The 13,624-nt window shown below is 37.6% G+C and overlaps 1 protein-coding gene and 1 long non-coding RNA gene across 4 annotated transcripts in view; one reads left to right on the forward strand and one right to left on the reverse strand.

Moving 5' to 3' along the window:
- LOC143369805 (uncharacterized) overlaps positions 1-13,624 on the forward strand; it is a 190,178-nt gene that overhangs the window by 159,216 nt on the left and 17,338 nt on the right. The gene's annotated exons all lie outside the window — the stretch shown is intronic.
- On the reverse strand, positions 8,922-10,597 carry Nf-yc (nuclear factor Y-box C). Of its 2 annotated transcripts, none has more exons than XM_076814228.1 (5): positions 10,396-10,597; positions 10,149-10,207; positions 9,546-10,013; positions 9,308-9,481; positions 8,922-9,229 (listed from the first exon to the last, which is right to left on the reverse strand). In XM_076814228.1, exons 2-5 carry the CDS (start codon positions 10,173-10,175, stop codon positions 9,056-9,058), a joined length of 843 nt encoding a protein of 280 aa, XP_076670343.1. In that variant the 5' UTR covers positions 10,176-10,207; positions 10,396-10,597; the 3' UTR covers positions 8,922-9,055. The 2 variants fall into 2 exon arrangements, with proteins under 2 accessions (XP_076670343.1, XP_076670342.1); XM_076814227.1 differs by having other exon boundaries at positions 10,075-10,207; positions 10,396-10,595.

The raw sequence follows: 13,624 nt of genomic DNA on the forward strand, positions 1-13,624 counted from the left end.
TCCTTTTTGTTCCAAACAAATTCAACCTTTGCTGTATTGCTAAACTCTGTTCCTCGACAATCGAAGGACTTCTGGATCCCATTACAACTTACCTTAAGCTGCATGACGAGCAGTGTTCTTCTAACATTTATTAGGAAACAAGACGCAAAACGTAGAAAGAAAGTAAGAAAAATATAAAAATGCTTATAACTGCAAAATTAAACATTATTGTACAAATAGACATATGCGTGTACCAACTTTTTTTTATTATTATTTTGGTGAGTAGAACCAATCCTGAAAACATGTCCCACATTTTTATAAACACACTGTATGTAGGTACATATACATATAATCGGCTCATTAGATTCCGGCTGCTCTAACAAGAATGCGCGGCGGCATTTGGCTCAACTTCACATGGCTGACACCCGTTTCGTGAATATTCTACAATATTTCGTGAATGTGATCTAGGGCAAACTCACGCCACAGGCTTTCGCCTAGACCAGGACTCCCCGGTGAGGAGCAAAAGACCTCCTTAGGTTCTGGGACCCGGGTAACAACCAAGCGTGGAACTGTTACCCTGCTAACCGTTGCGTGGCTTTTAGGAGAACTGCAAGAGCGTGTGGGTCCATACGTGTGGGGCCTAGCTATGCAGACTCTTAGTACGAGCCAGCATGGACGCACGCACAGTCTTGCGATTCTCCCACAAGCCACGCAACGGTTAGCAAGATAACATTTCCGCGCTTGGTCGTCACCTGGGTTCCAGAACCTAAGGAGGTCTTTGCGCCTTACCGGACTGTCCTGGCCTAGACCATACTTACAAAATATTGTAGAAGTGTTCATGGAACATACGCCAAACACATAAAGTATGAAGTCAGACTACATACCTATTCGCCGCCGTACATTTATGTTAGAGAGGTTACAATCGAATAAGCAAAGTGTATTTGATTCTCGGACACCAACCGCACTCATACAGTGAAAGAGCCGGCCCCTCATTCGCAAGCGTCACAAGGATGATATAAGAAGCGCCTAGAAGGGGACGTTTCTATCACTGTGTGAGTGCCGCTGATGTCCGACAATCAAATGTACTCTACATACATACAGTAGCGGACAAAAAAATTACCACTTTTTCGATCCACTCTACCTCCATTATTTTTTAACATCAACTCAAAACTGCAGCATGTGCCCAATATACATATTCTGATAGAGAATTGAAAACTGCATAAAACCCAGTTAAAGTTGAATTTATTTAACTAATAAACAACATCCCTACATAACATTAAACACGACAACACCTTCTTAAAGCTGTTAAAAAGTTACCACTTTTGAAAGGTAATAAAAAATCTGATATTTCGTGTGGGCACCTTCTGCTTTTAGGACGGCCTAAAAGAATACCAAAAGTGGTAGCTCCTTTGCCGGCCCCAAAAATATGTTATCCCGTTCAATGTCATAAACTTATTTGTTTGTCAGTTACATAAATTCAATTTTAACTGGGTTTTATACAGCTTTAAATTATCTATCAGAATATGCATATTAAACACATACCACAGTTCTAAGTTGATGTTAAAAAATAACAAAGAAAAAGGCAAATCGAAAAAATGGTAACTACTTTGTCCGCTACTGTATGTACCTCCGCGACAAAATTGTCGCTCGAGAATCGCTAGTGTGAAACAGCTTTAATACAGTAACTAACTTTTGCCTAAACGTATATCTGCTAACCGTAAAAAAAAAAAATATCTATCATTGACATTTGACATTTTCTGTTGCACATCTTATCATACTGCGTAAAGTATTTCCGGGAAATGCTGGAATGTGTTGTTCCTCGTAGCGTATGCGTTTATGTATATCACGGTGTGTGTGTACGAGTTTCGTAATATTTAAAAGCGAAAGACATAACATTAATGTTTTTCTAATATGTTTTCTCAATTTATTAACACGAATCAATGCAATCCATAAACTGCTTTCGCGGAGGAAGTTAAATAGGTGACAGAAAAAGTTTGTAATGATGGAACAATTTTTTTCTATAAAAAAAAAAATTAATTCTACGTAGTCAGTGTCACTCTGACTTATGGGTATAATATAATATAGATATGTATGTAGCCTGCGGCCTGTTACGCGAAATGGATGTCGTTGAGTATCCCAAGAGTCGTTCGTTGGAGATCGAAGGTAATAAAGAGAGGCATGTGAAGGAGACATGGCGTTGACATCCTGTGGGCTGTTCGGAGTAGTGGCGTCGTCGGTGAAGAGAAAGAGGAGGCGGAACAGGGGTTACTACCATTATGATATAATGGCATGGAAGCTTACCATGAAGTTATATACGCTTCCACAAGCTAACCCTTTGTATACAGATAAATACAATGGCGTGGCGAGTAAGTACGAGTCTTCAAGTATGCGGGAGGCTTGTGGTCTATCCTTCCAGCGTATAAATGGTGTCCGCTACAACGTGGCTATGAAAGCGCTCGACCACCCAAGCGTATATACACGGAGGAGCACTCTAGGAAAACAGCGCAAGTACAGGCAAGATTATTTACCCCGTAGAGGGCCTGTATGCATCTACGTACACACCTACACTCTTCAATACCGAAACCACTGACTTTTTGCGGAAACCACTAACATTGCGGAATCGTCATTGCCCTGTTCTAGATAACAGGGTACCATTGAGCTATAAAAATACCTGGAGAGTGAACAGATCAATGGCGGCCGGTCCGAGAAAGAGGGAAGATAACGGGTGAACCTATCTCTGCCCTGCAACAGGCTATGGATGTATAGTGCGTGTGAGCGAAGTTACCCGCGCCCAACATACATGACACAGATAGTACAGATAGAGAGGGATAATAGGAAAAAGAAGGATAGGTTCACCCGTTACCTTCTATTTCCCTCGGACCGCCTCTACTTCTTCCCACTGCTGTTCACTCTCCAGGTATTTTTATAGCTCAGTGCAAGGTACACATATTCAGTTATACAAGTTACTTTTCTAACAAATTAGGGTCCAATGAATTAGAATATTTTATTTTTTTCTGTTTTGCGATTATAATGTAATAATTTCGTTTTTGCTTTCAGTTAAGTTGTAAGGGATGGTTGGACCATGGACACGAAGTGTATGTCTATATAAGTAACCTTCTCTTAATAGTAATCTTTTAATTCTCTCCAGAATTTGGAAATATTTTGTCTTTGAAATTTTTCGTCTGCGTATCTTACTGTAATAGAAACAAAAGTAAATTGTTTTTAGTCTAATTATGAGGTATTATGAACTCAAAAGTGTAACGCATTTAATGTAGGGGAAACCTGTCCAAAACCGTATACTTAAGGTTCTAGGTCCATACTTTTTAAATAACAAAACAAATTGGGTAATAACAACGGTGTTTATTAAAGGGTTACATAAACAATAAAAAATAATAAAAATATAATTGAAAAGTTTAAATAGGGTACTTAATTGAACAATAAAACAAAACCTCTTCTTTTTCCGGTTTTGCCCACCTTATGGGGCAAAACCGTGTATACTATATGCCCCGGTCTAAATTAACAACAGTAGCATTGAAAATCGTCGAGTTCTTCGGATCCCCAGCCGGTGCAACCTTCGGTGGCCATCCACCACACCTTGTACATTGGACCCAATTTTGATCCAAGCGGCTCAGGCCATATTCTTCGCGACAATATACACCAAAATTAGTTTTATCTATATTCTCTCCAGGTTTAATTGCTTGTCTCATACTGTTTTTTTATTTGCATTTTTTGTTTGTCAATTTTTGGTTTTTAGCTCTTATGGATTGTTCTATGTTCAGTGTAGGTGTTATCTTCTTGTTGCTTGAAATAGCGGGGTACGGTTTTACCCCGTTGAGCCCCAAGACGTAAGCACCTACACTTTTGGTTACAGCTAAATATGAAAATAACAACAATTGGCCACGATCTTTAAAATATAATAGAAATAGGTACTGTTAATAGATATCTTCGTGTAACTTACCTTCTAATTACCAGAACACTATGTAATCCACTTGAAGTACAGTCGAAAATAAGATCACAGCACGTAGAAATATAATAAATTTAATAATTCGCTGGAGGTTATGTATTTCGCCACGAGGATCTGCTGACCAGCAGTTCAATATGGTTCATTTGTTTTCAGAAATAAGTATGGTATACGGTTTTGCCCCAGTATATGGTTTTGGACAGGTTTCCCTTATAGGCAGACAAAACATTGCTGATAAACCAACTTTTGGGTACTCGATCCAGGTGACCAAAACTGGAGAACCCGTCTTCGGAGAATAGAAATCGTAATTCGCTTGACCAACAGTGATTTATTATAGGAGAAAACATATTTTTAACAGCTGTTAACAAATTGTACTGAAACTTAAACAATTTTTGATGATTAAGTTTCACAATTCTTGTAGCACAAATTAAGATACCGAGACTTCTCCTTTGCAGTAGTCATTTGTACGCAGCTTCTAATTTATTGTCGTTTGCTGATTGCAAAAAATTTCTAAAATAAATCCTGCTCTTCTGCTATTTTTTAAACTATAGTAACGGTTGAATTTCAAATATTATATCTTTTGCCATATTAGAAACAGTTTCACCATTCTTTAAACACCCAATAATTTTTAACTTATCTTCTCCCCCTTATTACTTACTAGCTTTGCTATTCGGTTTCGCCGGAAATGTAGATTCTGATTTTATAAAAAAAAAAAAATTTGTTTACTTTTTTGTGAAAATAGTCACATTCATCTGGATTAGCTAGGCAAAATTAGCTGGAACACCTTTCGTGACCCCAGAGTTTACCGTTCGAAAAATTTCAGGGGACAGACAACACACACAAATACTTTCTGCTTTATATATTAAGATTTCACAAGAAGTTTAGTAATGTTTCCTGTCAATACATTCACGAAATCAAGGCCGGCGGAACCCATTCTGCAAGTTATGCGCCGCATAAGGGCGCCAGCCGAAGGGGGTGCTAAAAAAACTATATCGCACACTTAATAATAAAGGAATCCAACTCCCACATAAACAAAATGTAAATGTATATTTTTTTATTGTACCTCGTAAAGACAAAACATATTAAATAGAAAACAGGTGCAAAAATTTAGGGGCGCCAAAAATTTTCTTGCATAAGGGCGCCAACCATTCTTGCGCCGGCCCTGCACGAAATTATTGGTAATTAGGCACGTAACTAGTGGGCATTATTTCATTCAGCACATAGTGTTATTTACCTAGCACTCGTGCTACGTATGCGATTCGAGATCCAATCAAATTGGGGGGATTTAACTTATAGGTACTTTCCGATAATAGACTTTCTCCTAATCGATTCAGGTAATATGTACTACTATGGTATTAATTTAAATAGATTGATGTTACATCTACATATACGCGAGATTATAAAGTAACATTGTTTATTAATTTTAATTTGCTTTTTCGAGTTTTATAGGATCCAAAATATATGCATACGTAACATTATAATCACTACTTACAAGGGAACATCCCGAACTCGGAAATTCAAAAAATTCTGAAACTTTGTGAATATGTAGGGAATTTCCTCTTGATTACAATGCAATTTTTTTTTGTTGCCCAAATTCACTCTAAGGGGGTGTAATTGACCCCTGAAAATCGGGTTATTTTCCGATTTTGTGTTATAACTCGTGAACTGTAAAATATTTTTTAACCAAATCATAGATCTAATTAATTAATTCTTTTAAAAGAAGTAACTTTTGTCTTGAAACATTTTTTCTATCTCTTGCAGTTCCGGAGTTATAACGCAAAATCGGAAAATAGTCGAATTCTCGGGGGCTAATTTCACCACCTTCGAGTGAACTATGGGGAGCAAACAAAAATTGCGTTGTAATCAGGAGGAAATCCCCTACATGTTCACAAAGTTTCAGAATTTTTTGAATTTTCGGGTTCGGGATCTTCCCTTGTTAGTCCCAGGTGAAACCATAGCTGAAACGTTAATTAGGTACTGTGTTGAAACAAACGTACCTAAGTAAATTTTTTTTATAGAGACACCAATTTTTAATTTAATAACTTTTTATTGAATAAGTATTTAAGTGCATTTATTTCACGAATAAAAAAGTTACTTGATACGACTTCTTTTCTTTTATAACGAGTGAAATGAAATTAAATTGAAGGTAACATATGGGAGAAATTAAAATATTTTTGACAGATCGTTGTCATTGCGACAAAAAATTTTGGCAAAACAATTTTTTATACATCTTGGATTACAGGTGTAAACTGTAACATCGTACGGATCGAAGCAATACTTTCGTTTTACATCCACTCAATATACATATTAGGTACATACATACATAGAATGTGGTGAATGCGTAGAATGGCTCAACACTTCTGCCTTTTCTGTTTGATTCCTACAGCATAGTATATACTTAGATATAACACTTTTGGAATGAATGTAAAATATTCCACCTCTTTTGGTAAATTAGTAAGTAAATCATGTACAAGGTAATAGACACGATGTTCTCGAACGCTCGCTGCACATACAGAAATTTACTAATCGATTCTAGAGGCGATGATGACCATAGTGCTGCTACTGCCGCTGCTGATGATGATAATGATTTTGATTATTTATTTTCCATAGAATAAAAAAGAATGAAGAAAATTTCAAATCATTACAAAAAAAGATTAAAAAAAAAAGAATAAAATCAATTGAGGATGAAGCCGGGAATCCACCGGGAAGCTCAGCTATGCTATGCTATGCTATGCTATGCTATGCCTGCCATGCTACGTTTTAAAAAAAATTAGCTTCAATACATTCTTATGGAACCGTTTCCACCAAAAGCTACGTTAAAACATATCATCGCATAGCATAGCTTAGCTTAGCTTGGCTTAACTTCCCGGTGGATTCCCGGCTTCAACCTGAAACAGTAGAAAATTGGTAAGAAGTGTTCTACAAAATATGAGGAAAAATTATCCACTTTAAACGTGGGTGGATGGACGAACATATTAATTTCATACATTAATTTCTAATCATATATTACAGTTTGGAGATTGCTTTCTTTTTACGGTGGAAACGTGGTTCTTTTCTTTCCTGTCGATCTGTACATCCGTGCGGTAAGATGCTAAAATGAATGCGCACATATGTAGAGATCCTGCGGGTGAGTTCAGCCCCGGATAAGTAAAGCGAGATATCTCTCTCTCCCTTTTTCCCCTTTCTGTGTGTGATCGTGCACGTGCGAGTGTGCGTGGGGGTGGGGATCGCACACAACACAAAGGCATTCGCCTGAGTGGGTATGTACGAACGTATGTCAATTTATACGGGGTGTACAACTCGAAAGTGTGTTTTGATTCATTGAATCGAAACTGGACAATTAGCAGCGCAGCACTTTTATAATTCTACATTATGGAAATCCCCGTACTTATATACAACACATCGGCCGCTGAATTTTGCGGATAACCAACCGACTGTTTTTCATATTAATAACGTAGTTCTGTTGACTGTATGTCGCATGGAAATTGAGTTGATTCATAGTGTTCTCTCCACTGTATAATGCTTTGAACGCAAAGGAAACTAAGGTAACAAAGCTACTTTAATCTGCAGTATCATTATAGTGTACACCAGATTGCAAGGTACGAGAAATAACATCTGCGCGAACTCGTGATTACTATTCTTGATTAACTTGCACGCTCATAAATCACAAACGCGATAGAGAGCTAATTTTCAGACACCCTATGTGCATGTAACGCAGGCGCAGGCAGCTGTCACCTTACACCCATGGAGGAGGCATGGGCTGCGGCGGCCATTCTCAACTTATCTCTAGGATCTTTGTAAACATGTCGTGAAATCCGAGTATTCAGGCAGTGGCGTAGATCGCGAGGTGGAAGGACCGGTCGGTGGAGCCTTCTCGAAGCGGGAATTAAAATCTGCCACGAATACGCTCGGGACTGCAACATTGCGCGCACACGGTTCCCTTGGCAACCAGAACTATGGTGGCAACGTCACTAAATGGAGCGCATCTTTGTTCCGTGCTAATAAAAGGACTCCAGAAGACGCCACCATCTTCTGTACCCTCTTCCTCGTCTCTTGATCTTCCAGCTTAGGGCGTTTATCCTTCCGTTACTTTTCTCCGCTATAAAAATGCCCACGGTATTGCGGTAATTTGATCACAGTAAATCATTCAACATCTTCTTACGACATTAATATTCTTTAAGCGTTCAAAATATGTATGTAATAAACTCACATATTTGTCTTCATTCTTTACCACCGTTTTATTATTTACGATTTCTTTTCGGGGACAAAAACCGGAAGTCACACGACGAACACGATCAATTTTTAATGCCCTTCGAATCTTGGAAAAGTTTTCTGATCTACATGTAAATATAGTCAATGTCAGAATGGTGAGAAATATATGTATATTAATAATTAGATTTTTACGATTTACAGTTCGATACGATTTCGAAATGAGTCAATAAGTTTCAATATATTCAGTATTACGTGACATTTCGAGCCTGTTAAAGGCTTCGAGTTCGAGACTTGCCAGACAAGAACCGCAGCAACGTGAAACATAATACAAGTTGCACCAGCCAGTCCTAAGCTCAGCCATGCGAAGCAGCCAGCGGTTAAGGAAGGCGACGTACGAATCAGATTACATGTTGCGTTGGCTGCTTATCTTTACTCTTGATTTTACCTCGCTTCAATTCACTTCATTTCACTTCAGTGACAACCCTTCAATCGGTATCTTATAACTCGCCCAGGATATACGTTCGTCCTCGAAAACGGCTCTCAAGGACTAAACAACTAAATAAACGTTATTTTGGCCAGTAACTCTGCATTTGTTTATTTTGGCATAAAAGTATACGTCCGCTAACGGTAATAGATAATTCGACATTGCCCGCTATACCGTACAATTTCGTAACCACACCAAACAAGGAATACATAACTGAATAAAATTTCTAGCATCATTTCTACGGTATTGTCGTATTAACAGGGGGTAAAAGTTGTGAACAATGTATTTATTTTAGGAATAATTAAAAAAAACTTTTATTCCTTACCATACAAGCTTATACTTAGTATTTTATCCTCCGTTTTGTGTCTGTTTAGGACTGTTACACTAGATATTAAATATTTCTTACAATTAATTAACATTTACTCATTGTCGGTTCCACTGGTTTGTAAAAAGACAGGTGCTTGAGCACCTTGCGCAACTTGTATCAATTGAGGTTGAGCTTGTATAGGGGCAGTTTGAATTATGATTGGCTGATTACTTCCACCCTGTACTTGCATACGAATCATTTGAAGTTGCTGAGGTGTTAGTTGTATCTGAAATACAGCGTAAATTTGAATACACAGGTAGATAATAAAGGTTCCTCTTCAATTTTCGATTATAAACGCGCATACAGGTATTTGCTGGATTTCTCCACTAGGTGTCACGATTTGTTGCACAATTTGTATTCCTCCTGTTTGGGTGGTGGGGGTTTGCTGAGCCTGCTGTAATTGTATTATTTGTTGCCCTGACGACTGCTGTGGACTCTGCACCGTCACCGTTTGCGTTGTACTTGCGCTAGTATTTTCCTATAATAAGAATGTGACATTAATAAATAAGTCAGCAGTAAACCACTTTGCAACAGTAATATACCTGTTCCACTGGACTACCAATATTAATTGTCTGAATCTGGCCAGTAGAAGGCTGTACAATCTGTATAGGTTGCGTGGTAGCATTACCACTTTGTACATTTTGGTTGGCAGAAGCTTGTTGCTGGGCTAATTGGAAGTAATAATGTACTTGATCTGAGTTCATAGACGTACGTACAGTACTTTCAGTTTGTGCTTTACTCTGTTTCAATTCATCTCTAGGCACTATATCTATGAGAAAATCAAACTGATCGTACTTAGTTATTGCCATCGCGATATCATTTCGTTGAAGTGTACGTCTTTTATTATCCTCTGTATGAACCCATGCCCTTAGTGTCAGTTCATGTATAAATATCTCTGCCGCTTTAGAGAACAGCATAGGCGCTTCTGCACTTATCATTTTTACATCGCCATCTAGCTTCATTATCTTCTTTATCCTGGCCAGTGGTAATGATTGCGTTTTCAAGTCCATCTATAAAAGTATTAGAATCGTTAACAGTTGTGAAAGACGCATTATCTATTTGCTCACTCACAGTGGTAATTTTTTTAATTTCCTCTGTGACTTTTGGCCAGAACTGAGCCAAAGCTTGTTGAGCTTCGGAATTACCAGGTGATGCAATTTGCAGGTCTCCATTAGAATCTCCTTCGACTTCACTGTCTTGGTTACTGAATAGTTTGTAACAATAATAAATAATTTTTTTATTTTGATAAAATTAAATATTTCCGACATTTCTACAAATTAATGTGTAATGTGTCTCATAAATTAATGAGTAACGTCTTTGTTGACAGTATAAACTATTTAAAGAAAACGAATACATAACCTAATACATGGAGGAGTAAACACTTTTACTTACGTATTCACAAAGAATACCGACATCTTTTTTGAGTCACGTTTGAAACAACATAAAATGAATTTGTTTAAATGATAAAAATCATCATGCTGCTCATAATTGACTACCAGTTAAATGATAAATACTTAATTCACTATGAATGAAATTTACGAGAGAATTATATTTGCACCAGTGATAGCGGCCGTATCATGATTGTAGTCAAATTTACTTTACTTCGAAATTCGTCATATTCACGGAAGATGGCAGCGTTATACTGTTCATGTGTGGGGTTTCGTGTTTGTGTGTGGTATGCCTGTTTGCGCGCGACTTTATAATTTAGGGTTTTAATGTTTATAATTAATTGTTCTTCTGTTTATTAGTTGCTAAGGTTTTTGTTACTTTTTCTGTATAAATTCAATATATATTCTGTTCCCCGACCTAACGGACGTGTTTTTGAATTCCTCGATTAGTCACGTAGTCTTTCTAATCGGATATCCCCTACACATGTTAGGGTGTGTTCCGATTCACGCATACTGCGCATAGACTGCAGGCAATGGTGATTGGTGGTTCATACAGTGAGTGAATAGACTGCATAACCTAATTCGTAGAATTCCCTAGAATCCTCCAACTTCTAGCATATGATGCGTGCAGCAACTACAGAAAATCAAACCATAGGCAGCCAATGCACATAATGCGCGCATGCGTAGTTGTTCGAATTCGAATACTCCAATCAGGTTATGCAGTCTATACACTCACCTTATGTACCACCAATCACCATTGCCTGCAGTCTATGCAGTCAATGCGCGAAACGGAACACACCCTTAGTGATCCTCTAGGGATATATACTCTCCATGTGATATGCAATAGTAATTTCTGCTTTACCTGTAATATGTTAAATATCTTTGTTCGTTTCTTAACAGTTCCGGTTAATATTCAATAATTAAATTTAGTTCAGTTCAATAATCTTTATTTCGTTCACAGTTATTCGTTACAAATTGTCTTGTTCAATCAACTTCGCACGATTCGCGAGCAGAACCCTTTTGAGTTCCACGGACACCGGACCACATTGAAATTCCCTCAAACAGTCAGAATTCCCAGCCGGCCCCGCAACAAAACTGGTGACGGCGGTGGGATAAATATCGGAGAAGTCTTCGCCATCAAGGAGTGCAGCTCCTCTTTCCTGGGTTTCAGAATTCCCAGCCGGCCCCGCAACATTGCGAGTTGCGATCCTCGCCCTAGTGGCGTTTAGCGCAAGCTCTTTAAGCGCGAAGTTCGAACTTTAAAAAGTTAAAGATGAAGTTTAGGACATTAGAAATTTGTCTTCGCCTCCTTATCGCTCGGAAAACAATGCATTGATTTAAAAAAGAGGAACGAACGTACGAAGAAGCCTGTTTCTTCGCCTCGCAATTCATCACCGACGTTGTAAAAGTACGAACGTTTTACAATAAAGCCCAACCTTTGATCAATCTTTAAATATCTTTGTTCGTTACTTAATAGTTCCGGTTAATATTCAATAATTAAATTCAGTTCAGTTCAATAATCTTTATTTGGTTCAAAGTTATTCGTTACTAGTTGTATTGTTCAATCAACTTCGCATGATTCGCGAGCAGAACCCTTTTGTATTCCACGGACACCGGACCACATCGAGATTCCCATAAATAGTCAGGATTCCCAGCCGGCCCCGCTACAGTATAACCGCAGCCATTTTGAAGCAAAACCGGAAATAACATAACCTAAACGTTTATTTATCTCTTTCTATCAGTATTTCTCTCTCTTTCTGTCAGTATTTCTGTCTCTTTCTATCAGTATTTCTGTCTCTTTCTTTTTTACAGTTTCTTGCTCTCTCTACTTCCGGTTTAGACCCCAATTGCGTCGACCAATAGAAAACGCGGAACACATTTTCCGATCACTACCTAGAGGATCACTAGTGGTGTACTGTTGTGACTCCCGTCTAGCGGCGTGCAGTATAAACTTTAGAAGCGCGAAGTTCGAATCGGATCACACGAATGCAATAGGAAAGGAAAACAAAGCGAAGTTCGCACAAGCCGGAGGGGTTTGAAAATAGTTGGAGATTCTTTTACTAAGTAAACTTTAAGATTATAAATTACCCACTTGGAAACGGGTGTTTGAATAAATGAACTCCACTTTGATCCCTTCTCCTAAGTGTGTAAAATCAGCGCAATGTTGTTAAACCCTTGTTTTTACGAAAATCGATAACCGAAAGGGAATGGATCGACGAATAGGAATTTAGCTAACTAATTAGTAAATTTGCGATTGGCTCTTAGAAACTAAAGACATTTTGTAATTAACAAAAGGTGTAAAACCGATAAACCTTGTAAAACGACACTCGAGCTCCGAGAACGAAAGTGAACGGACGTGCAATTATAAATCTGGCGAAATTCTTATTTGTATCGTTTAAATTCGTTTATTGAGTTCATTAAATTTATTAGTTGTTTGTGTTCAAATCGTTTCATTACATTAGTATTATCATTATTATTATTTTTATCTCTAAAAATCCGCACCCAGGGAGCAGAACGCCTTAGCGTTCCACCAATAGCGATTTCCCCAAGAGAAGACTACATTTCCCAGACGGCCACGCAACAGTACAAACCGTCGGATTTAAATTGAATAAAAGATTCATCATTGGAAGAAACAAAGAAGATAATAATATTAAGCAGATATATTTTTATAGGAATAAATATTTCAATACCAATAAATATTTTATTCAAAATACTTGGCGCTGCACCCCGAATTAGTGTTGCTAAACTGAATAAATATGTATAAATTGCATTAATCTTTTTCTTTCTTTCTTATCCCAATAGTGTCTTGTCTTGTTTTATACCAAGACAGTTAAAATTTGTATGGTTTCGCAGCGCCAAGTATTTTGAATAAACTATTTATTCGTATTGAAATATTTATTTCTATAAAAATATATCTGCTTAATATTATTATCTTCTTTGTTTCTTCCAATGATGTATCTTTTATTCAATTTAAATCCGATTGTTTGTACAAATAGCCGTTGTTAAATTTGGCGCCATTTTTTTTATATCATTAGTTTTGTAAAGATATTAATTTACGACAATGTTTTTAAATGGGATTCTTATTGATGGCATTATTAATTTACCGCTCTTTGCGCGCGTATACTCGGCGCTCTTTTTTTGTACCTTTTTTTAAAATAGGTAATTTTGTGGGGATACTACACACGTCCCTGACGAATATTACACCGTTCACCAATTACGCTTCGCGGTTTGAT

This window comes from Andrena cerasifolii, chromosome 6, assembly GCF_050908995.1.
Source record: "Andrena cerasifolii isolate SP2316 chromosome 6, iyAndCera1_principal, whole genome shotgun sequence".
Taxonomy (NCBI): Eukaryota; Metazoa; Arthropoda; class Insecta; order Hymenoptera; family Andrenidae; genus Andrena; species Andrena cerasifolii.

Coding starts and splice junctions, on each gene's coding strand:
- Nf-yc (XM_076814227.1), bottom strand. CDS start 10,418: ATGTCGGTATTCTTTGTGAATAC. Junction 10,014..10,074: donor AAATTAAAAAAATTACCACT/GTGAGTGAGCAA, acceptor ATACTTTTATAG/ATGGACTTGAAAACGCAATC. Junction 9,230..9,307: donor GAGAAATCCAGCAAATACCT/GTATGCGCGTTT, acceptor GCTGTATTTCAG/ATACAACTAACACCTCAGCA.